The sequence below is a fragment of the Nothobranchius furzeri genome, chromosome 7 (assembly GCF_043380555.1).
Source record: "Nothobranchius furzeri strain GRZ-AD chromosome 7, NfurGRZ-RIMD1, whole genome shotgun sequence".
Lineage (NCBI taxonomy): Eukaryota > Metazoa > Chordata > Actinopteri > Cyprinodontiformes > Nothobranchiidae > Nothobranchius > Nothobranchius furzeri.
In genome coordinates this window covers 69,588,898-69,614,029 of record NC_091747.1, presented here as the reverse complement: position 1 = coordinate 69,614,029, position 25,132 = coordinate 69,588,898, and the positions used below count along the sequence as shown (strand labels likewise).

At 37.1% G+C, this 25,132-nt stretch overlaps 1 protein-coding gene across 1 annotated transcript in view; it reads left to right on the top strand.

Annotated features, from left to right (window-relative positions):
- The window catches only part of pik3r6a (phosphoinositide-3-kinase, regulatory subunit 6a), a 48,340-nt gene that overhangs the window by 3,181 nt on the left and 20,027 nt on the right, over positions 1 to 25,132 (top strand). Inside the window, exon 3 of the mRNA XM_054751797.2 lies at positions 4,845 to 4,965. Coding sequence (XP_054607772.1) covers positions 4,845 to 4,965 — 121 coding nt within the window. The remainder of the gene's footprint in view (positions 1 to 4,844; positions 4,966 to 25,132) is intronic.

The following is a 25,132-nucleotide window of genomic DNA, read 5'->3' as shown; positions in this document are numbered from 1 at the left end:
TGTTTTGTTTAGTCAAACATCAAATCGCTAAACAAGCTGAAGCTAGATCAGGTTTGATTTAGCAGAAATCTTAAATCTTTTTAAAATAAAACAACTATTTTAATGAGTTCATCTCCATCCTTTGACATTACTGAAGGTAATTGTGTCTCCATACAGCAGAAGTTTGAGTAATTGTTTGTTCCCACCAGTTGTAAACTGTTTTTCTTTTCATATATAAATGTGTCTTTTTTTCCTCCTCTGGTGCATTTTTGGGATTTGAAGTTTGATAAAAGCGAGCTGGCTGTGCCATTCGTGTTTTCAGGGTTTTAGAAAAAGTCGGCAGACCCGTGGAGCGAGGGGAGGAGAGGAAACGGGTGTAAAAGCAGCAGCAGATAGGTGTAGTGATGAGTCATAACAGCTCAGTGTTCTCCGGAGCCTCTGCAGCAGAACGGGTTGTCGCCACCAGCAGAAGAGTCTCAGGAAAGGAACGTGTGCAAGAACCTAAGAACAGATGTGATGTTGCATCAAATGGTCCTTCTGACGACACGCGCATCATGCACCAGACAGCATGGGTTCAGCCAGAGTCTGATTCCTGTTTTACACGGACATCAGGAGTTTGTGTTTGTAAAGTTAAATCTGACTGTGTCGAGTTGGTTTGGTTCATCCTGGAGGGATTTTTGCGTAAATCCATTCAGATAAAAAACAAAGGAACACCTCTGGGGTTTGCCATTTTGGAAAATAATTTCTTTGACTTTGACTTTGAGTGCAAAGTCAAAGTCAGTTTTATTGTCAATTCTACCACATGTGCAAGACATACAGAGAAACATGGATGTAATTTTCACTTTAGAAGTGGGGGGGGGGGGGCATGGAGGGGGAGGGGGTATCTTTACAGTATGTTCTAATGGGAAACAGGCTTCAACACAAACGGTTGTTTTCCACTTGGTCCTAGAGCTCAACCAGTGTCAATTTAATATAGCGTAATATTGTTTTTGGATGGTAAAAAGTGCAGGGGTCAAAACTTGACTTTGGAAAAAGTGGGGGGACATGTCCCCCCCACCCCCCCCCCCCCCCCCCAAAAAAAATTACGTCCATGCAGAGAAATGAAATTGAGTGTCAGTACACACAATTCAGAGATCAGACATACATGGGCAAGACACATGACAAGAATTGGTGACTGTGGTCATTCGCAACACGAGTTGCGCTACCTTAAAAGATGAAAAGGGAATTACATGAGGATAAGTTGGGGGAGGGGAAAAAAAGGCATACCAGAGTTATTCCCGGCAGGGCGTAGCTTTACTATGCAAAAAAAAAAAATAAAATAAAACCTCAAACATACAAGCACGAACATCATAGTTCACAACATGAGACTCCGATATGAAGGTGGGGGGGGGTGGGGGGGTGGGGGGGTTATGGCTGGGATCCTGTTTCCCCAGGGCGAGCAGCCCTGTGTGGCGCTCACCCAGCTGTATCCACAGGAGGGAGGGAGATCTTGGAGGAACGCAGAGCACATTTGAGTTTCCTGCAGGTTGATGACCTCGCTAGGCAGAAGTCCACAATCTGAAGGCGCGGGGGTGGGGAGGGGGGGGGGGGTAGGACGGGTTTCCACAGCATCTATCTGCATTCCTTCCTTCGTGGGGGTCGTTGTTAGCAGCTCAAGGCTGCCTTGGCGTCAGATTTGGATAACAAGACTTTGTTTGGGTCAGGCAGAGATAATGAAGAAATGCAGAGAAGCGCTCTGTAGGCAGACAGGACAAAGAGCCTCGGGAAGAAAAGATAAGGGAGCAGAAGCAGAAGCGTCTGTTCTCTGCGAGTGCCGGATAAAGAAAACTCGACCAATCTCTGAGGAGCTGTGGGCTGCTGATGGTGCTGCATTCATGGGAGAGTGGTCCGAAAAAGATCAATGTCCAGTAAGCAGCATGTCCTGTTGGAAGTCAGAGACTGGTCAGGCTGGTTCTAGATGATAGAACAGCGCCATAGCTTTAATAACCACTGGTTCCCACCAAGGTCTGCAGAAGAACAACAGCTGCTTAGATGGACTCCAGCAGCAGAAACCACACCAGGTGTCTCTCTTGTCTCCTCAGAACAGGAAACCGAGGCAACAACTCACACAGGATCACCAGAAGTGGAAAACCTTTCCTGGTGTGATGAGTCTGGATTTCATCTGCAACATTCAGATGGGTGGGTCAGAATTTGGTGCCACCAACATGAAAACATGGATCCATCCTGCCTTGTATCAGTGCTTCAGACCTTCAGTCCTACCTGAGCCTGGTTTAACCACCACAGCCTACCTGAGTATTGTTGCTGACCATGACCATCCCTTTATGACCACGTGGACCCATCTTCTGACGGCTACTTCCAGCAGGATCATGCACCATCTCACAAAGCTCAGCTAATCTCTAACTGGTTTCTAGAACATCACCATAAGTTCACTGGACTCCAACGACCTCATCAGATCTCAGTCAAGTCCAGAACCTTTAGGACAGTGCTGTTGTGTCCTTTCTCTGTGGAGCTAGAATGTTCTCCCCGTGATGCGTGGGTTTTCTCCCCGTTCTCCAGCTTCATCCCGCAGACCAAAAACATGCATGTCCGGTTATTCTAGGACTTCAAACTGTCCATAGATGTGAGTGAGTGACTGTATGGATGCACGTTTGTCCCTGTGATGGACTGGAGACATGTCCAGGATGCCCCCTGATCTCGCTTGATGACCTCTTGAGTTAAACACCAGCTCCCCGAGACCCTGATGAGGATGGAGAGAATTATAGCGCCTCTCTGAGGACTCCAAAGTGCTTTATACAACAGTAAATCATTCATTCACGCACACACTGGTAGTGATGAGCAGAGGCGCGCCTGCTGTACACAGGCACCACCGATCCCTCCAACCACCAGCAGCAGCAAAGGAGGGTGAAGTGCCCTGCCCAAGGACACAACGGCAGGATTTTCCACAGGGAGTCAGGATGTCTTTGTGTGTGACAGGATCTGTTTCAGGTAGAGCTGCTGCATCTTTGCAACACGTCACAGTTGTGTGTGTGTGCCTGTGTGTGTGTGTGTGTGTGTCTGTGTGTGTGTGGATGCACGCACGTGTATGTTTGTGTGTCTGTGTGTGTGTATGTTTGTGTGTGTATGTTTATGTGTGCGTGTGCTTGTGTGTGTGCGCGCGTGTGTGTGTGAGTGTGTGTATGTTTGTGTGTGTGTATGTTTGTGTGTGCGTGTGCTTGTGTGTGTGTGCGCGCGTGTGTGTGTGAGTGTGTGTATGTTTGTGTGTGTGTATGTTTGTGTGTGCGTGTGCTTGTGTGTGTGTGCGCGTGTGTGTGTGTGTGTGTGTGTGTGTGTGTGTGTGTGTGTGTGTGTGTGTGTGTGTGAGTGTGTGTGTGTATGTTTGTGTGTGTGTATGTTTGTGTGTGTGCGCGCGCGTGTGTGAGTGTGTGTGTGTGTATGTTTGTGTGTGTGTATGTTTATGTGTGCGTGTGCTTGTGTGTGTGCGTGTGCTTGTGTGTGTGAGTGTGTGTGTGTGTGTGTGAGTGTGTGTGCGTGTGCTTGTGTGTGTGTGTGAGTGTGTGTGTGTGTGTGAGTGTGTGTGCGTGTGCTTGTGTGTGTGTGCGCGCGTGTGTGTGTGTGTGTGTGAGTGTGTGTGTGTATGTTTGTGTGTGTGTATGTTTGTGTGTGCGTGTGCTTGTGTGTGCGCGCGCGTGTGTGAGTGTGTGTGTGTGTATGTTTGTGTGTCTGTGTGTGTATGTTTGTGTGTGTATGTTTATGTGTGCGTGTGCTTGTGTGTGTGCGCGCGTGTGTGTGTGAGTGTGTGTATGTTTGTGTGTGTGTATGTTTGTGTGTGCGTGTGCTTGTGTGTGTGTGCGCGCGTGTGTGTGTGAGTGTGTGTATGTTTGTGTGTGTGTATGTTTGTGTGTGCGTGTGCTTGTGTGTGTGTGCGCGCGTGTGTGTGTGTGTGTGTGTGTGTGTGTGTGTGTGTGAGTGTGTGTGTGTATGTTTGTGTGTGTGTATGTTTGTGTGTGTGCGCGCGCGTGTGTGAGTGTGTGTGTGTGTATGTTTGTGTGTGTGTGTATGTTTATGTGTGCGTGTGCTTGTGTGTGTGCGTGTGCTTGTGTGTGTGAGTGTGTGTGTGTGTGAGTGTGTGTGCGTGTGCTTGTGTGTGTGTGTGAGTGTGTGTGTGTGTGAGTGTGTGTGCGTGTGCTTGTGTGTGTGTGCGCGCGTGTGTGTGTGTGTGTGTGTGTGTTTGTGTGTGTGTATGTTTGTGTGTGCGTGTGCTTGTGTGTGCGCGCGCGTGTGTGAGTGTGTGTGTGTGTATGTTTGTGTGTCTCTGTGTGTGTATGTTTGTGTGTCTGTGTGTGTATGTTTGTGTGTCTGTGTGTGTGTGTATGTTTGTGTGTGTGTATGTTTGTGTGTGCGTGTGCTTGTGTGTGTGTGCGCGTGTGTGTGTGTGTGTGTGTGTGTGTGTGTGTGAGTGTGTGTGTGTGTGTGTATGTTTGTGTGTGTGCGCGCGCGTGTGTGAGTGTGTGTGTGTGTATGTTTGTGTGTGTGTATGTTTATGTGTGCGTGTGCTTGTGTGTGTGCGTGTGCTTGTGTGTGTGTGTGTGAGTGTGTGTGTGGTGCCAGCCTCTTCCACGCCATCATTTGTCTGTCACTCTGCTCCAGCAGTCATTTTGAGCCCCACCTGCTGCAGCTGTTTAAAATGCAGCTTCCTGTTTGGTCATTGTTCTACTGAGCTGCTGGAGATTTGTCTCAAACACTTTATTCTTCTCATGCCTCCAGCATGAGGACCGAGTCAAAACTCCTTCAACAACCATAAGACTCAGGGCTGTTTTCCAGCATCAACAGTTATACAGGTCCTTTTCTTCCTTCCTCCCTGTTAGAAGATGATGTTGTGTCCATGGCTGACTCCACCATCACTGTGGACGACATTGAGGGGGAGCTCTTCAAGATTGAGAGGATCAGGGACATCCTGGTCAGGAGGGAATCAGAGCTCAGATACATGTGAGTAAAATAAAATTACTTTTTAAAAAAACATTTTCTGGCCAGATCTGAGACTTTAAAGCAGACACACAAGTCTGTAAGACCTGATGACTCTGTCAGTGTGAATAAGGTCCAAGTAGGGAGTTTATATTTTCATTTCATTGATGCAAAGAGTCAGTGTTGCAGTGGTGGTCCTTTTCCAAGCTCTGCAGATCATCCTGACATGCTGTCAATCATCATGCAGAGCTGAAAACAACCAATTTCCAAGGCTGAAACAGTAATCTCTCTGAGCTACACACTGCGTTACTGTACACACTCCACTAGCTACAGCAAGTTTAGTTTTAAATTGACCTCAAATGAGCGAGAAGGGGGCATTGACCCCCTCCAGTAGGGAAAAGCTAGAACTAAACTCTGGTTCTGTTGAAGGTGTAGTCTCCTACACTTACCTCCTGCATTAGCTTCTGATAGAAAATAGACAGTGAAACTCTAGGATTAGAAAAGCCTGACAGATCTACGTCACGCTGTGAATTAGCATTCATGAACTCGCTGATCTTGACTCATGACGATGTAACGTCCAGAAAGGGTCAATTTTCACCCACATAGTAGCCACGTTTACATGCGCATATTTAATCGGATTGAAAGCCCATTCAGATTGAAAATTCTGCATGTAAACATGTCAATCAGAATATTCTGATCCGATTCGGCCCGATCGGATTGAAATTTCAATCCGATTGAGAGAGGTGGTTTATTCCGTTCTTCATTCCGATTGACGTGCATGTGCACAGCCATTCGGATTGTTGGGGTAAAACAATGCCCACTGCGCATGTGTGCAACAGCCAGCGGGCCTCTCCGCTGTCATTTGGACTGCCTGACTTCAAAAATGACGGTGTAATTAACAAGCGGCGGCTTTTAAATCCGACAACAAGCCGTCCCGTTTCAGTAATATTTAATTCAGAACTTGCATTTTGTGGAAGTAAAATAAAAATCTGATTATTGCATAAATCATTCGACAAAGATGTTCAAATCTTTACTGGAAATACGCAGGTTTATCGTGGGGGTTGCAGCGCACGGATCCCCGTTTCTGATGTCAGCTTTGAACACAGCAGCTTCTGCAGCAGGTGATGGAGACACGCTTGTAAAGAACACAGGATAATCTGGGTTTTACAGACCTGATTGGAGGCTGATGTTGGGTAGGAAAACGTCCTCGGTTAAATACTCTGGACGACAGTAAAGTCCGTGTTCGTTAAAAGCACGTAAACGCAGATGACCTGAGATGCGGTTCGTTAATGATGAACACAGGCTTCTAAACTTTCTGAACATCTTCTGTTATTTTGTTTGAACAGATTTTTCTCAACAGTTTCAGCTGATCGTCACATGTTATTAATAATAAGCCACAACAGAGCTCAGTAATAAAACATGAGGCTACCCCCCCACCCCCCACTCCCGCTCTGTGCCGCAGCGCAGCGCAACAGCTGTCAATTCAGACCTGCGGACCAGCTGATCAAGAGGCAGACATAGCCCTCCCTTATTTTAATCAACAATAAAATGCAGCAAAGCATATATCTGCAGTTATTCACTGAAGAAAACGTAACTTCTATGAGCTAAATAAAAATATTAAATTGAATAAATGGATCAGGAAAGCAGGAAGAATAGTTATTTCTGTTTTTACATTTTTCTTTTCGTTTCATGGCGTTTGTTTACAATTTTTCTTTCGTGAAAGGCAACTCTGCGCATGCTCAACCTATTTAATCGGATTAAATGCTTGGTGCATATGTACGCACGGCATGATCGGATCATTTCAGTTCGTGTCCATGTGAACAGAGATTCGGAAATTCCGATCAACCAAGATTTCAATCGGATTGAGGAAATTAGGCACATGAAAACGCAGCTACTGACCTACACAATGTCCGGTCATCTGCAGACACAATTCCATTCTCTAAAGTGGATTTTACATTCTATCTTCCAACAAGCCAGAAGATTCTGCAGTCCTTGTTGACGTTTCAGGGCCGCAAGATGTCAGCCTATGTTCCCAAACAAAGCTTTCTTTTGATTAGACTGCAGGATTGCTCTCTCTCTCTCATGAAAGATGAACTTTTACAACTCATAAGTTAAATAATCATTAAATAAACATATGGTTGAATGAACAAATGTTACATGAATAATAATGTTAATGTTTGATTAATATGTGCCTAATTCAATGAAGTTGAAATGAATTTTAATATTACAATGAAACATTTTGATGTTATGATCAGTAACGTTTGGTTTAACAAGTGAATCATTATCTACACTCATACACAGTGTTCATGAGAAATAAGTTAAAGTTAACGTCACTGCACATAAACATTCTTTATCCACAGAACTAGAACATTCTTGTATCTGGAAAAGACGTGTGTTCTGAGGTTTGCTTGTTAACACCTCTTAACCTCTTTTGTCCTGATTGGCCATGTAATCATAATATGGGAATATTAAAACAGAATCACTTTCGGAGTGATTCAGTTAGTTTTTGAGCAGAACTCCGGACTGACCACCGGAGAAAACTAACCGCCGCATCTCTTGACAAGCTGTCAAAACCCGTTGAACGCTACAGCTGACACAGCAGAACGGTTCCTTCCGCTATTCAGAAACAGCTGTTCTAGATGCAAACGATTTCCTCCATCTCTTGTGACTTGAGAGACATCCTAGGACTGACTTGGTCGCATCGAGGTTTTCCTACAAGACACGTGCATGTGGGGTCACTGACTGCTTGACATCTCGGACCCAAACGGGGTCTCCGCATAGCCGGTAGTAAGTTGGACCTGTTCCCGGTGAGGGTTGGACTCCGCCAGGGCTGCCCTTTGTCACCGGTTCTGTTCATTACCTTTATGGACAGAATTTCTAGGCACAGCCGTGGTGTGGAGTGTGTTGAGTTTGGTGGCAGGAGAATCTCGTCTCTGCTTTTTGCGGATGATGTGGTCCTCCAGCTTCATCCAGCTCTGACCTTCAGCTCTTGCTGGGTAGGTTTGCGGCCGAATGTGAAGCGGCTGGGATGAGGATCAGCACCTCCAGATCTGAGACCATGGTTCTCGACCGGAAAAGGGTGGCTTGCCAACTCCGGGTCGGGGGAGAGGTCCTACCTCAAGTGGAGGAGTTTAAGTATCTCGGGGTCTTGTTCACGAGTGAGGGTAGGAGGGATCGGGAGATCGACAGGTGGATTGGTTCGGCGTCTGCAGTGATGCGGACGCTGAGCCGATCTGTCGTGGTGAAGAGGGAGCTGAGCCAGAAAGCCAGGCTCTCGATTTACCGGTCGATCTACGTCCCAATATCAATATCAAGTCATTCTGATGTTGCTTTTCCATTTTAGAGCATTTTGAAATCACTGAAAATTAGGTCAATTGTGGACAATTTAAAAAGGCCTTTATTTTGGAAAGCAACATCAGAATGACTTGATATTGATATGGTATCACTGTGGGGTTGTATACTGTAGATCTAAAGTGGAAATACTCTGTGGAAAAAACAATTTTTCATTTTAGAGCATTTTGAAATCACTGTTATAGCATTTTGAAATCACTGAAAATTAGGTCAACTGTGGACAATTTAAAAAGGCCTTTATTTTGGAAAGCAACATCAGAATGACTTGATATTGATATGGTATCACTGTGGGGTTGTATACTGTAGATCTAAAGTGGAATTACCCTGTTGAAACAGCAATTTTCCATTTTAGAGCATTTTGAAATCACTGTTATAGCATTTTGAAATCACTGAAAATTAGGTCAATTGTGGACAATTTAAAAAGGCCTTTATTTTGGAAAGCAACATCAGAATGACTTGATATTTATATGGTATCGCTGTGGGGTTGTATACTGTAGATCTAAAGTGGAATTACCCTGTTGAAAGAGCAATTTTCTATTTTAGAGCATTTTGAAATCACTGTTATAGCATTTTGAAATCACTGAAAATTAGGTCAATTGTGGACAAATTAAAAAGGCCTTTATTTTGGAAAGCAACATAAAAATTACTTGATATTTATATGATATCACTGTGGGGTTGTATACTGTAGATCTAAAGTGGAATTACCCTGTGGAAACAGCAATTTTCCATTTTAGAGCATTTTGAATCACTGTTATAGCATTTTGAAATCACTAAAAATTAGGTCAACTGTGGACAATTTAAAAAGGCCTTTATTTTAGAAAGCAACATCAGAATGACTTGATATTGATATAGTATCACTGTGGGGTTGTATACTGTAGATCTAAAGTGGAATTACCCTGTGGAAACAGCAATTCTCCATTTTAGAGCATTTTGAAATCACTGTTATAGCATTTTGAAATCACTGAAAATTAGGTCAATTGTGGACAAATTAAAAAGGCCTTTATTTTGGAAAGCAACATCAAAATTACTTGATATTTATATGATATCTCTGTGGGGTGGTATACTGTAGATCTAAAGTGGAATTACCCTGTGGAAACAGCAATTTTCCATTTTAGAGCATTTTGAATCACTGTTATAGCATTTTGAAATCACTGAAAATTAGGTCAATTGTGGACAATTTAAAAAGGCCTTTATTTTGGAAAGCAACATAAGAATGACTTGATATTGATATGGTATAACTGTGGGGTGGTATACTGTAGAACTAAAGTGGAATTACCCTGTGGAAACAGCAATTTTCCATTTTAGAGCATTTTGAAATCACTGTTATAGCATTTTGAAATCACTGAAAATTAGGTCAACTGTGGACAATTTAAAAAGGCCTTTATTTTGGAAAGCAACATCAGAATGACTTGATATTGATATGGTATCACTGTGGGGTTGTATACTATAGATCTAATGTGGAATTACCCTGTGGAAACCGCAATTTTCCATTTTAGAGCATTTTTGAAATCACTGTTATAGCATTTTGAAATCACTGAAAATTAGGTCAATTGTGGACAATTTAAAAAGGCCTTTATTTTGGAAAGCAACATCAGAATGACTTGATATTGATATGGTATCACTGTGGGGTTGTATACTATAGATCTAATGTGGAATTACCCTGTGGAAACCGCAATTTTCCATTTTAGAGCATTTTTGAAATCACTGTTATAGCATTTTGAAATCACTGATAATTAGGTCAATTGTGGACAATTTAAAAAGGCCTTTATTTTGGAAAGCAACATCAGAATGACTTGATATTGATATGGTATCACTGTGGGGTTGTATACTGTAGATCTAAAGTGGAATTACCCTGTGGAAACAGCAATTTTCCATTTTAGAGCATTTTGAAATCACTGTTATAGCATTTTGAAATCACTGATAATTAGGTCAATTGTGGACAATTTAAAAAGGCCTTTATTTTGGAAAGCAACATCAGAATGACTTGATATTGATATGGTATCACTGTGGGGTGGTATACTGTAGATCTAAAGTGGAATTACCCTGTTGAAACAGCAATTTTCCATTTTAGAGCATTTTGAATCACTGTTATAGCATTTTGAAATCACTGAAATTTAGGTCAATTGTGGACAAATTAAAAAGGCCTTTATTTTGGAAAGCAACATCAGAATGACTTGATATTTATATGATATCACTGTGGGGTTGTATACTGTAGATCTAAAGTGGAATTACCCTGTGTAAACAGCAATTTTCCATTTTAGAGCATTTTTAATCACTGTTATAGCATTTTGAAATCACTGAAAATTAGGTCAATTGTGGACAATTTAAAAAGGCCTTTATTTTGGAAAGCAACATAAGAATGACTTGATATTGATATGGTATCACTGTGGGGTGGTATACTAAAGAACTAAAGTGGAATTACCCTGTGGAAACAGCAATTTTCCATTTTAGAGCATTTTGAAATCACTGTTATAGCATTTTGAAATCACTAAAAATTAGGTCAACTGTGGACAATTTAAAAAGGCCTTTATTTTGGAAAGCAACATCAGAATGACTTGATATTGATATGGTATCACTGTGGGGTTGTATACTGTAGATCTAAAGTGGAATTACCCTGTGAAAACAGCAATTTTCTATTTTAGAGCATTTTGAAATCACTGTTAAAGCATTTTGAAATCACTAAAAATTAGGTCAATTGTGGACAAATTAAAAAGGCCTTTATTTTGGAAAGCAACATCAGAATGACTTGATATTTATATGATATCACTGTGGGGTTGTATACTGTAGATCTAAAGTGGAATTACCCTGTGGAAACAGCAATTTTCCATTTTAGAGCATTTTGAATCACTGTTATAGCATTTTGAAATCACTGAAAATTAGGTCAATTGTGGACAATTTAAAAAGGCCTTTATTTTGGAAAGCAAAATCAGAATGACTTGATATTGATGGGGTATCACTGTGGGGTGGTATACTGTAGATCTAAAGTGGAATTACCCTGTGGAAGCAGCAATTTTCCATTTTAGAGCATTTTGAATCACTGTTATAGCATTTTGAAATCACTGAAAATTAGGTCAATTGTGGACAATTTAAAAAGGCCTTTATTTTGGAAAGCAACATAAGAATGACTTGATATTGATATGGTATCACTGTGGGGTGGTATACTGTAGAACTAAAGTGGAATTACCCTGTGGAAACAGCAATTTTCCATTTTAGAGCATTTTGAAATCACTGTTATAGCATTTTGAAATCACTAAAAATTAGGTCAACTGTGGACAATTTAAAAAGGCCTTTATTTTAGAAAGCAACATCAGAATGACTTGACATTGATATGGTATCACTGTGGGGTTGTATACTGTAGATCTAAAGTGGAATTGCCCTGTTGAAACAGCAATTTTCTATTTTAGAGCATTTTGAAATCACTGTTATAGCATTTTGAAATCACTGAAAATTAGGTCAATTGTGGACGAATTAAAAAGGCCTTTATTTTGGAAAGCAACATCAAAATTACTTGATATTTATATGATATCACTGTGGGGTTGTATACTGTAGATCTAAAGTGGAATTACCCTGTGGAAAAAGCAATTTTCCATTTTAGAGCATTTTGAAATTACTGTTATAGCATTTTGAAATCACTGAAAATTAGGTCAATTGTGGACAATTTAAAAAGGCCTTTATTTTGGAAAGCAACATCAGAATGACTTGATATTGATATGGTATCACTGTGGAGTTGTATACTGTAGAACTAAAGTGGAATTACCCTGTGGAAACAGCAATTTTCCATTTTAGAGCATTTTGAATCACTGTTATAGCATTTTGAAATCACTGAAAATTAGGTCAATTGTGGACAATTTAAAAAGGCCTTTATTTTGGAAAGCAACATAAGAATGACTTGATATTGATATGGTATCACTGTGGGGTGGTATACTGTAGAACTAAAGTGGAATTACCCTGTGGAAACAGCAATTTTCCATTTTAGAGCATTTTGAAATCACTGTTATAGCATTTTGAAATCACTAAAAATTAGGTCAACTGTGGACAATTTAAAAAGGCCTTTATTTTAGAAAGCAACATCAGAATGACTTGACATTGATATGGTATCACTGTGGGGTTGTATACTGTAGATCTAAAGTGGAATTGCCCTGTTGAAACAGCAATTTTCTATTTTAGAGCATTTTGAAATCACTGTTATAGCATTTTGAAATCACTGAAAATTAGGTCAATTGTGGACGAATTAAAAAGGCCTTTATTTTGGAAAGCAACATCAAAATTACTTGATATTTATATGATATCACTGTGGGGTTGTATACTGTAGATCTAAAGTGGAATTACCCTGTGGAAAAAGCAATTTTCCATTTTAGAGCATTTTGAAATTACTGTTATAGCATTTTGAAATCACTGAAAATTAGGTCAATTGTGGACAATTTAAAAAGGCCTTTATTTTGGAAAGCAACATCAGAATGACTTGATATTGATATGGTATCACTGTGGAGTTGTATACTGTAGATCTAAAGTGGAATTACCCTGTGAAAACAGCAATTTTCTATTTTAGAGCATTTTGAAATCACTGTTATAGCATTTTGAAATCACTAAAAATTAGGTCAATTGTGGACAATTTTAAAAGGCATTTATTTTGGAAAGCAACATCAGAATGACTTGATATTGATATGGTATCACTGTGGGGTTGTATACTGTAAATCTAAAGTGGAATTATCCTGTGGAAACAGCAATTTTCCATTTTAGAGCATTTTCGAAATTACTGTTATAGCATTTTGAAATCACTGAAAATTAGGTCAATTGTGGACAATTTAAAAAGGCCTTTATTTTGGAAAGCAACATCAGAATGACTTGATATTGATATGGTATCACTGTGGGGTTGTATACTGTAGATCTAAAGTGGAATTACCCTGTGGAAACAGCAATTTTCCATTTTAGAGCATTTTGAAATCACTGTTATAGCATTTTGAAATCACTGAAAATTAGGTCAATTGTGGACAATTTAAAAAGGCCTTTATTTTGGAAAGCAAAATCAGAATGACTTGATATTGATGGGGTATCACTGTGGAGTGGTATACTGTAGATCTAAAGTGGAATTACCCTGTGGAAACAGCAATTTTCCATTTTAGAGCATTTTGAAATCACTGTTATAGCATTTTGAAATCACTGAAAATTAGGTCAACTGTGGACAATTTAAAAAGGCCTTTATTTTGGAAAGCAACATCAGAATGACTTGATATTGATATGGTATCACTGTGGGGTTGTATACTGTAGATCTAAAGTGGAATTACCCTGTGGAAACAGCAATTTTCCATTTTAGAACATTTTGAATCACTGTTATAGCATTTTGAAATAACTGAAAATTAGGTCAATTGTGGACAATTTAAAAAGGCCTTTATTTTGGAAAGCAACATCAGAATGACTTGATATTGATATGGTATCACTGTGGGGTTGTATACTGTAGATCTAAAGTGGAATTACCCTGTGGAAACAGCAATTTTCCATTTTAGAACATTTTGAATCACCGTTATAGCATTTTGAAATCACTGAAAATTAGGTCAATTGTGGACAATTTAAAAAGGCCTTTATTTTGGAAAGCAACATCAGAATGACTTGATATTGATGGGGTATCACTGTGGGGTTGTATACTGTAGATCTAAAGTGGAATTACCCTGTGGAAACAGCAATTTTCCATTTTAGAGCATTTTGAAATCACTGTTATAGCATTTTGAAATCACTGAAAATTAGGTCAACTGTGGACAATTTAAAAAGGCCTTTATTTTGGAAAGCAACATCAGAATGACTTGATATTGATATGGTATCACTGTGGGGTTGTATACTAAAGATTTATTGTGGAATTACCCTGTGGAAACCGCAATTTTCCATTTTAGAGATTTTGAAATCACTGTTATAGCATTTTGAAATCACTGAAAATTAGGTCAACTGTGGACAATTTAAAATGGCCTTTATTTTGGAAAGCAACATCAGAATGACTTGATATTGATATGGTATCACTGTGGGGTTGTATACTAAAGATTTATTGTGGAATTACCCTGTGGAAACCGCAATTTTCCATTTTAGAGATTTTGAAATCACTGTTATAGCATTTTGAAATCACTGAAAATTAGGTCAATTGTGGACAATTTAAAATGGCCTTTATTTTGGAAAGCAACATCAGAATGACTTGATATTAATATGGTATCACTGTGGGGTTGTATACTGTAGATCTAAAGTGGAATTACCCTGTGGAAACAGCAATTTTCCATTTTAGAGCATTTTGAAATCACTGTTATAGCATTTTGAAATCACTGATAATTAGGTCAATTGTGGACAAATTTAAAAGGCCTTTATTTTGGAAAGCAACATCAGAATGACTTGATATTGATATGGTATCACTGTGGGGTTGTATACTGTAGATCTAAAGTGGAATTACCCTGTTAAACCAGCAATTTTCCATTTTAGAGCATTTTGAAATCACTGTTATAGCATTTTGAAATCACTGAAAATTAGGTCAATTGTGGACAATTTAAAATGGCCTTTATTTTGGAAAGCAACATCAGAATGACTTGATATTGATATGGTATCATTGTGGGGTTGTATACTGTAGATCTAAAGTGGAATTACCCTGTGGAAACAGCAATTTTCCATTTTAGAGCATTTTGAAATTACTGCTATAGCATTTTGAAATCACTGAAAATTCGGTCAATTGTGGACAATTTAAAAAGGCCTTTATTTTGGAAAGCAACATCAGAATGACTTGATATTGATATGGTATCACTGTGGGGTTGTATACTGTAGATCTAAAGTGGAATTACCCTGTGGAAACAGCAATTTTCCATTTTAGAGCATTTTGAATCACTGTTATAGCATTTTGAAATCACTGAAAATTAGGTCAATTGTGGACAAATTAAAAAGGCCTTTATTTTGGAAAGCAACATCAGAATGACTTGATATTGATGTGGTATCACTGTGGCGTTGTATACTGTAGATCTAAAGTGGAATTACCCTGTGGAAACAGCAATTTTCCATTTTAGAGCATTTTGAAATCACTGTTATAGCATTTTGAAATCACTAAAAATTAGGTCAATTGTGGACAATTTAAAAAGGCCTTTATTTTGGAAAGCAACATCAGAATGACTTGATATTGATATGGTATCACTGTGGGGTTGTATACTGTAGATCTAAAGTGGAATTACCCTGTGGAAACAGCAATTTTCCATTTTAGAACATTTTGAATCACTGTTATAGCATTTTGAAATAACTGAAAATTAGGTCAATTGTGGACAATTTAAAAAGGCCTTTATTTTGGAAAGCAACATCAGAATGACTTGATATTGATATGGTATCACTGTGGGGTTGTATACTGTAGATCTAAAGTGGAATTACCCTGTAAAACCAGTAATTTTCCATTTTAGAGCATTTTGAAATCACTGTTTTAGCATTTTGAAATCACTGAAAATTAGGTCAATTGTGGACAATTTAAAAAGGCCTTTATTTTGGAAAGCAACATCAGAATGACTTGATATTGATATGGTATCACTGTGGGGTTGTATACTGTAGATCTAAAGTGGAATTACCCTGTGGAAACAGCAATTTTCCATTTTAGAGCATTTTGAAATCACTGTTATAGCATTTTGAAATCACTGAAAATTAGGTCAATTGTGGACAATTTAAAAAGGCCTTTATTTTGGAAAGCAAAATCAGAATGACTTGATATTGATGGGGTATCACTGTGGAGTGGTATACTGTAGATCTAAAGTGGAATTACCCTGTGGAAACAGCAATTTTCCATTTTAGAGCATTTTGAAATCACTGTTATAGCATTTTGAAATCACTGAAAATTAGGTCAACTGTGGACAATTTAAAAAGGCCTTTATTTTGGAAAGCAACATCAGAATGACTTGATATTGATATGGTATCACTGTGGGGGTGTATACTGTAGATCTAAAGTGGAATTACCCTGTGGAAACAGCAATTTTCCATTTTAGAGCATTTTGAATCACCGTTATAGCATTTTGAAATCACTGAAAATTAGGTCAATTGTGGACAATTTAAAAAGGCCTTTATTTTGGAAAGCAACATCAGAATGACTTGATATTGATGGGGTATCACTGTGGGGTTGTATACTGTAGATCTAAAGTGGAATTACCCTGTGGAAACAGCAATTTTCCATTTTAGAGCATTTTGAAATCACTGTTATAGCATTTTGAAATCACTGAAAATTAGGTCAACTGTGGACAATTTAAAAAGGCCTTTATTTTGGAAAGCAACATCAGAATGACTTGATATTAATATGGTATCACTGTGGGGTTGTATACTGTAGATCTAAAGTGGAATTACCCTGTGGAAACAGCAATTTTCCATTTTAGAGCATTTTGAAATCACTGTTATAGCATTTTGAAATCACTGAAAATTAGGTCAATTGTGGACAATTTAAAAAGGCCTTTATTTTGGAAAGCAAAATCAGAATGACTTGATATTGATGGGGTATCACTGTGGAGTGGTATACTGTAGATCTAAAGTGGAATTACCCTGTGGAAACAGCAATTTTCCATTTTAGAGCATTTTGAAATCACTGTTATAGCATTTTGAAATCACTGAAAATTAGGTCAACTGTGGACAATTTAAAAAGGCCTTTATTTTGGAAAGCAACATCAGAATGACTTGATATTGATATGGTATCACTGTGGGGGTGTATACTGTAGATCTAAAGTGGAATTACCCTGTGGAAACAGCAATTTTCCATTTTAGAGCATTTTGAATCACCGTTATAGCATTTTGAAATCACTGAAAATTAGGTCAATTGTGGACAATTTAAAAAGGCCTTTATTTTGGAAAGCAACATCAGAATGACTTGATATTGATGGGGTATCACTGTGGGGTTGTATACTGTAGATCTAAAGTGGAATTACCCTGTGGAAACAGCAATTTTCCATTTTAGAGCATTTTGAAATCACTGTTATAGCATTTTGAAATCACTGAAAATTAGGTCAACTGTGGACAATTTAAAAAGGCCTTTATTTTGGAAAGCAACATCAGAATGACTTGATATTGATATGGTATCACTGTGGGGTTGTATACTAAAGATTTATTGTGGAATTACCCTGTGGAAACAGCAATTTTCCATTTTAGAGCATTTTTGAAATCACTGTTATAGCATTTTGAAATCACTGAAAATTAGGTCAATTGTGGACAATTTAAAATGGCCTTTATTTTGGAAAGCAACATCAGAATGACTTGATATTAATATGGTATCACTGTGGGGTTGTATACTGTAGATCTAAAGTGGAATTACCCTGTGGAAACAGCAATTTTCCATTTTAGAGCATTTTGAAATCACTGTTATAGCATTTTGAAATCACTGATAATTAGGTCAATTGTGGACAAATTTAAAAGGCCTTTATTTTGGAAAGCAACATCAGAATGACTTGATATTGATATGGTATCACTGTGGGGTTGTATACTGTAGATCTAAAGTGGAATTACCCTGTTAAACCAGCAATTTTCCATTTTAGAGCATTTTGAAATCACTGTTATAGCATTTTGAAATCACTGAAAATTAGGTCAATTGTGGACAATTTAAAATGGCCTTTATTTTGGAAAGCAACATCAGAATGACTTGATATTGATATGGTATCATTGTGGGGTTGTATACTGTAGATCTAAAGTGGAATTACCCTGTGGAAACAGCAATTTTCCATTTTAGAGCATTTTGAAATCACTGTTATAGCATTTTGAAATCACTGAAAATTCGGTCAATTGTGGACAATTTAAAAAGGCCTTTATTTTGGAAAGCAACATCAGAATGACTTGATATTGATATGGTATCACTGTGGGGTTGTATACTGTAGATCTAAAGTGGAATTACCCTGTGGAAACAGCAATTTTCCATTTTAGAGCATTTTGAATCACTGTTATAGCATTTTGAAATCACTGAAAATTAGGTCAATTGTGGACAATTTAAAAAGGCCTTTATTTTGGAAAGCAACATCAGAATGACTTGATATTGATGTGGTATCACTGTGGCGTTGCATACTGTAGATCTAAAGTGGAATTACCCTGTGGAAACAGCAATTTTCCATTTTAGAGCATTTTGAAATCACTGTTATAGCATTTTGAAATCACTAAAAATTAGGTCAATTGTGGACAATTTAAAAAGGCCTTTATTTTGGAAAGCAACATCAGAATGACTTGATATTGATATGGTATCACTGTGGGGTTGTATACTGTAGATCTAAAGTGGAATTACCCTGTGGAAACAGCAATTTTCCATTTTAGAACATTTTGAATCACTGTTTTAGCATTTTGAAATAACTGAAAATTAGGTCAATTGTGGACAATTTAAAAAGGCCTTTATTTTGGAAAGCAACATCAGAATGACTTGATATTGATATGGTATCACTGTGGGGTTGTATACTGTAGATCTAAAGTGGAATTACCCTGTAAAACCAGTAATTTTCCATTTTAGAGCATTTTGAAATCACTGTTTTAGCATTTTGAAATCACTGAAAATTAGGTCAATTGTGGACAATTTAAAAAGGCCTTTATTTTGGAAAGCAACATCAGAATGACTTGATATTGATATGGTATCACTGTGGGGTTGTATACTGTATATCTAAAGTGGAATTATCCTGTGGAAACAGCAATTTCCCATTTTAGAGCATTTTGAATCACCGTTATAGCATTTTGAAATCACTGAAAATTAGGTCAATTGTTGACAATTTAAAAAGGCCTTTATTTTGGAAAGCAACATCAGAATGACTTGATATTGATATGGTATCACTGTGGGGTTGTATACTAAAGATTTATTGTGGAATTACCCTGTGGAAACCGCAATTTTCCATTTTAGAGCATTTTTGAAATCACTGTTATAGCATTTTGAAATCACTGAAAATTAGGTCAATTGTGGACAATTTAAAATGGCCTTTATTTTGGAAAGCAACATCAGAATGACTTGATATTAATATGGTATCACTGTGGGGTTGTATACTGTAGATCTAAAGTGGAATTACCCTGTGGAAACAGCAATTTTCCATTTTAGAGCATTTTGAAATCACTGTTATAGCATTTTGAAATCACTGATAATTAGGTCAATTGTGGACAAATTTAAAAGGCCTTTATTTTGGAAAGCAACATCAGAATGACTTGATATTGATATGGTATCACTGTGGGGTTGTATACTGTAGATCTAAAGTGGAATTACCCTGTTAAACCAGCAATTTTCCATTTTAGAGCATTTTGAAATCACTGTTATAGCATTTTGAAATCACTGAAAATTAGGTCAATTGTGGACAATTTAAAATGGCCTTTATTTTGGAAAGCAACATCAGAATGACTTGATATTGATATGGTATCATTGTGGGGTTGTATACTGTAGATCTAAAGTGGAATTACCCTGTGGAAACAGCAATTTTCCATTTTAGAGCATTTTGAAATTACTGCTATAGCATTTTGAAATCACTGAAAATTCGGTCAATTGTGGACAATTTAAAAAGGCCTTTATTTTGGAAAGCAACATCAGAATGACTTGATATTGATATGGTATCACTGTGGGGTTGTATACTGTAGATCTAAAGTGGAATTACCCTGTGGAAACAGCAATTTTCCATTTTAGAGCATTTTGAATCACTGTTATAGCATTTTGAAATCACTGAAAATTAGGTCAATTGTGGACAATTTAAAAAGGCCTTTATTTTGGAAAGCAACATCAGAATGACTTGATATTGATGTGGTATCACTGTGGCGTTGTATACTGTAGATCTAAAGTGGAATTACCCTGTGGAAACAGCAATTTTCCATTTTAGAGCATTTTGAAATCACTGTTATAGCATTTTGAAATCACTAAAAATTAGGTCAATTGTGGACAATTTAAAAAGGCCTTTATTTTGGAAAGCAACATCAGAATGACTTGATATTGATATGGTATCACTGTGGGGTTGTATACTGTAGATCTAAAGTGGAATTACCCTGTGGAAACAGCAATTTTCCATTTTAGAACATTTTGAATCACTGTTATAGCATTTTGAAATAACTGAAAATTAGGTCAATTGTGGACAATTTAAAAAGGCCTTTATTTTGGAAAGCAACATCAGAATGACTTGATATTGATATGGTATCACTGTGGGGTTGTATACTGTAGATCTAAAGTGGAATTACCCTGTAAAACCAGTAATTTTCCATTTTAGAGCATTTTGAAATCACTGTTTTAGCATTTTGAAATCACTGAAAATTAGGTCAATTGTGGACAATTTAAAAAGGCCTTTATTTTGGAAAGCAACATCAGAATGACTTGATATTGATATGGTATCACTGTGGGGTTGTATACTGTATATCTAAAGTGGAATTACCCTGTGGAAAAAGCAATTTTCCATTTTAGAGCATTTTGAAATTACTGTTATAGCATTTTGAAATCACTGAAAATTAGGTCAATTGTGGACAATTTAAAAAGGCCTTTATTTTGGAAAGCAACATCAGAATGACTTGATATTGATATGGTATCACTGTGGAGTTGTATACTGTAGATCTAAAGTGGAATTACCCTGTGAAAACAGCAATTTTCTATTTTAGAGCATTTTGAAATCACTGTTATAGCATTTTGAAATCACTAAAAATTAGGTCAATTGTGGACAATTTTAAAAGGCCTTTATTTTGGAAAGCAACATCAGAATGACTTGATATTGATATGGTATCACTGTGGGGTTGTATACTGTAAATCTAAAGTGGAATTACCCTGTGGAAACAGCAATTTTCCATTTTAGAGCATTTTCGAAATTACTGTTATAGCATTTTGAAATCACTGAAAATTAGGTCCATTGTGGACAATTTAAAAAGGCCTTTATTTTGGAAAGCAACATCAGAATGACTTGATATTGATATGGTATCACTGTGGGGTTGTATACTGTAGATCTAAAGTGGAATTACCCTGTGGAAACAGCAATTTTCCATTTTAGAGCATTTTGAAATCACTGTTATAGCATTTTGAAATCACTGAAAATTAGGTCAATTGTGGACAATTTAAAAAGGCCTTTATTTTGGAAAGCAAAATCAGAATGACTTGATATTGATGGGGTATCACTGTGGAGTGGTATACTGTAGATCTAAAGTGGAATTACCCTGTGGAAACAGCAATTTTCCATTTTAGAGCATTTTGAAATCACTGTTATAGCATTTTGAAATCACTGAAAATTAGGTCAACTGTGGACAATTTAAAAAGGCCTTTATTTTGGAAAGCAACATCAGAATGACTTGATATTGATATGGTATCACTGTGGGGGTGTATACTGTAGATCTAAAGTGGAATTACCCTGTGGAAACAGCAATTTTCCATTTTAGAGCATTTTGAATCACCGTTATAGCATTTTGAAATCACTGAAAATTAGGTCAATTGTGGACAATTTAAAAAGGCCTTTATTTTGGAAAGCAACATCAGAATGACTTGATATTGATGGGGTATCACTGTGGGGTTGTATACTGTAGATCTAAAGTGGAATTACCCTGTGGAAACAGCAATTCTCCATTTTAGAGCATTTTGAAATCACTGTTATAGCATTTTGAAATCACTGAAAATTAGGTCAACTGTGGACAATTTAAAAAGGCCTTTATTTTGGAAAGCAACATCAGAATGACTTGATATTGATATGGTATCACTGTGGGGTTGTATACTAAAGATTTATTGTGGAATTACCCTGTGGAAACCGCAATTTTCCATTTTAGAGCATTTTTGAAATCACTGTTATAGCATTTTGAAATCACTGAAAATTAGGTCAATTGTGGACAATTTAAAATGGCCTTTATTTTGGAAAGCAACATCAGAATGACTTGATATTATTATGGTATCACTGTGGGGTTGTATACTGTAGATCTAAAGTGGAATTACCCTGTGGAAACAGCAATTTTCCATTTTAGAGCATTTTGAAATCACTGTTATAGCATTTTGAAATCACTGATAATTAGGTCAATTGTGGACAAATTTAAAAGGCCTTTATTTTGGAAAGCAACATCAGAATGACTTGATATTGATATGGTATCACTGTGGGGTTGTATACTGTAGATCTAAAGTGGAATTACCCTGTTAAACCAGCAATTTTCCATTTTAGAGCATTTTGAAATCACTGTTATAGCATTTTGAAATCACTGAAAATTAGGTCAATTGTGGACAATTTAAAATGGCCTTTATTTTGGAAAGCAACATCAGAATGACTTGATATTGATATGGTATCATTGTGGGGTTGTATACTGTAGATCTAAAGTGGAATTACCCTGTGGAAACAGCAATTTTCCATTTTAGAGCATTTTGAAATTACTGCTATAGCATTTTGAAATCACTGAAAATTCGGTCAATTGTGGACAATTTAAAAAGGCCTTTATTTTGGAAAGCAACATCAGAATGACTTGATATTGATATGGTATCACTGTGGGGTTGTATACTGTAGATCTAAAGTGGAATTACCCTGTAAAACCAGTAATTTTCCATTTTAGAGCATTTTGAAATCACTGTTTTAGCATTTTGAAATCACTGAAAATTAGGTCAATTGTGGACAATTTAAAAAGGCCTTTATTTTGGAAAGCAACATCAGAATGACTTGATATTGATATGGTATCACTGTGGGGTTGTATACTGTAGATCTAAAGTGGAATTACCCTGTGGAAACAGAAATTTTCCATTTTAGAGCATTTTGAAATCACTGTTATAGCATTTTGAAATCACTAAAAATTAGGTCAATTGTGGACAATTTAAAAAGGCCTTTATTTTGGAAAGCAACATCAGAATGACTTGATATTGATATGGTATCACTGTGGGGTTGTATACTGTAGATCTAAAGTGGAATTACCCTGTGGAAACAGCAATTTTCCATTTTAGAACATTTTGAATCACTGTTATAGCATTTTGAAATCACTGAAAATTAGGTCAATTGTGGACAATTTAAAATGGCCTTTATTTTGGAAAGCAACATCAGAATGACTTGATATTGATATGGTATCACTGTGGGGTTGTATACTGTAGATCTAAAGTGGAAATACTCTGTGGAAAAAACAATTTTTCATTTTAAAGCATTTTGAAATCACAGTTATAGCATTTTGAAATCACTGAAAATTAGGTCAACTGTGAACAAATTAAAAAGGCCTTTATTTTGGAAAGCAACATCAGAATGACTTGATATTGATATGGTATCACTGTGGGGTTGTATACTGTAGATCTAATGTGGAACTACCCTGTGGAAACAGCAATTTTTCATTTTAGAGCATTTTGAAATCACTGTTATAGCATTTTGAAATCACTGAAAATTAGGTCAATTGTGGACAATTTAAAATGGCCTTTATTTTGGAAAGCAACATCAGAATGACTTGATATTGATATGGTATCATTGTGGGGTTGTATACTGTAGATCTAAAGTGGAATTACCCTGTGGAAACAGCAATTTTCCATTTTAGAGCATTTTGAAATCACTGTTATAGCATTTTGAAATCACTAAAAATTAGGTCAATTGTGGACAATTTAAAAAGGCCTTTATTTTGGAAAGCAACATCAGAATGACTTGATATTGATATGGTATCACTGTGGGGTTGTATACTGTAGATCTAAAGTGGAATTACCCTGTGGAAACAGCAATTTTCCATTTTAGAACATTTTGAATCACTGTTATAGCATTTTGAAATAACTGAAAATTAGGTCAATTGTGGACAATTTAAAAAGGCCTTTATTTTGGAAAGCAACATCAGAATGACTTGATATTGATATGGTATCACTGTGGGGTTGTATACTGTAGATCTAAAGTGGAATTACCCTGTAAAACCAGTAATTTTCCATTTTAGAGCATTTTGAAATCACTGTTTTAGCATTTTGAAATCACTGAAAATTAGGTCAATTGTGGACAATTTAAAAAGGCCTTTATTTTGGAAAGCAACATCAGAATGACTTGATATTGATATGGTATCACTGTGGGGTTGTATACTGTATATCTAAAGTGGAATTATCCTGTGGAAACAGCAATTTCCCATTTTAGAGCATTTTGAAATCACTGTTATAGCATTTTGAAATCACTGAAAATTAGGTCAATTGTGGACAATTTAAAAAGGCCTTTATTTTGGAAAGCAAAATCAGAATGACTTGATATTGATGGGGTATCACTGTGGGGTGGTATACTGTAGATCTAAAGTGGAATTACCCTGTGGAAACAGCAATTTTTCATTTTAGAGCATTTTGAAATCACTGTTATAGCATTTTGAAATCACTGAAAATTAGGTCAATTGTGGACAATTTAAAATGGCCTTTATTTTGGAAAGCAACATCAGAATGACTTGATATTGATATGGTATCATTGTGGGGTTGTATACTGTAGATCTAAAGTGGAATTACCCTGTGGAAACAGCAATTTTCCATTTTAGAGCATTTTGAATTCACTGTTATAGCATTTTGAAATGACTGAAAATTAGGTCAATTGTGGACAATTTAAAAAGGCCTTTATTTTGGAAAGCAACATCAGAATGACTTGATATTGATATGGTATCACTGTGGGGTTGTATACTGTAGATCTAAAGTGGAATTACTCTGTGAAACCAGCAATTTTCCATTTTAGAGCATTTTGAAATCACTGTTATAGCATTTTGAAATCACTGAAAATTGGGTCAATTGTGGACAATTTAAAAAGGCCTTTATTTTGGAAAGCAACATCAGAATGACTTGATATTGATATGGTATCACTGTGGGGTTGTATACTTTAGATCTAAAGTGGAAATACTCTGTGGAAAAAACAATTTTTCATTTTAGAGCATTTTGAAATTACTGTTATAGCATTTTGAAATCACTGAAAATTAGGTCAACTGTGGACAATTTAAAAAGGCCTTT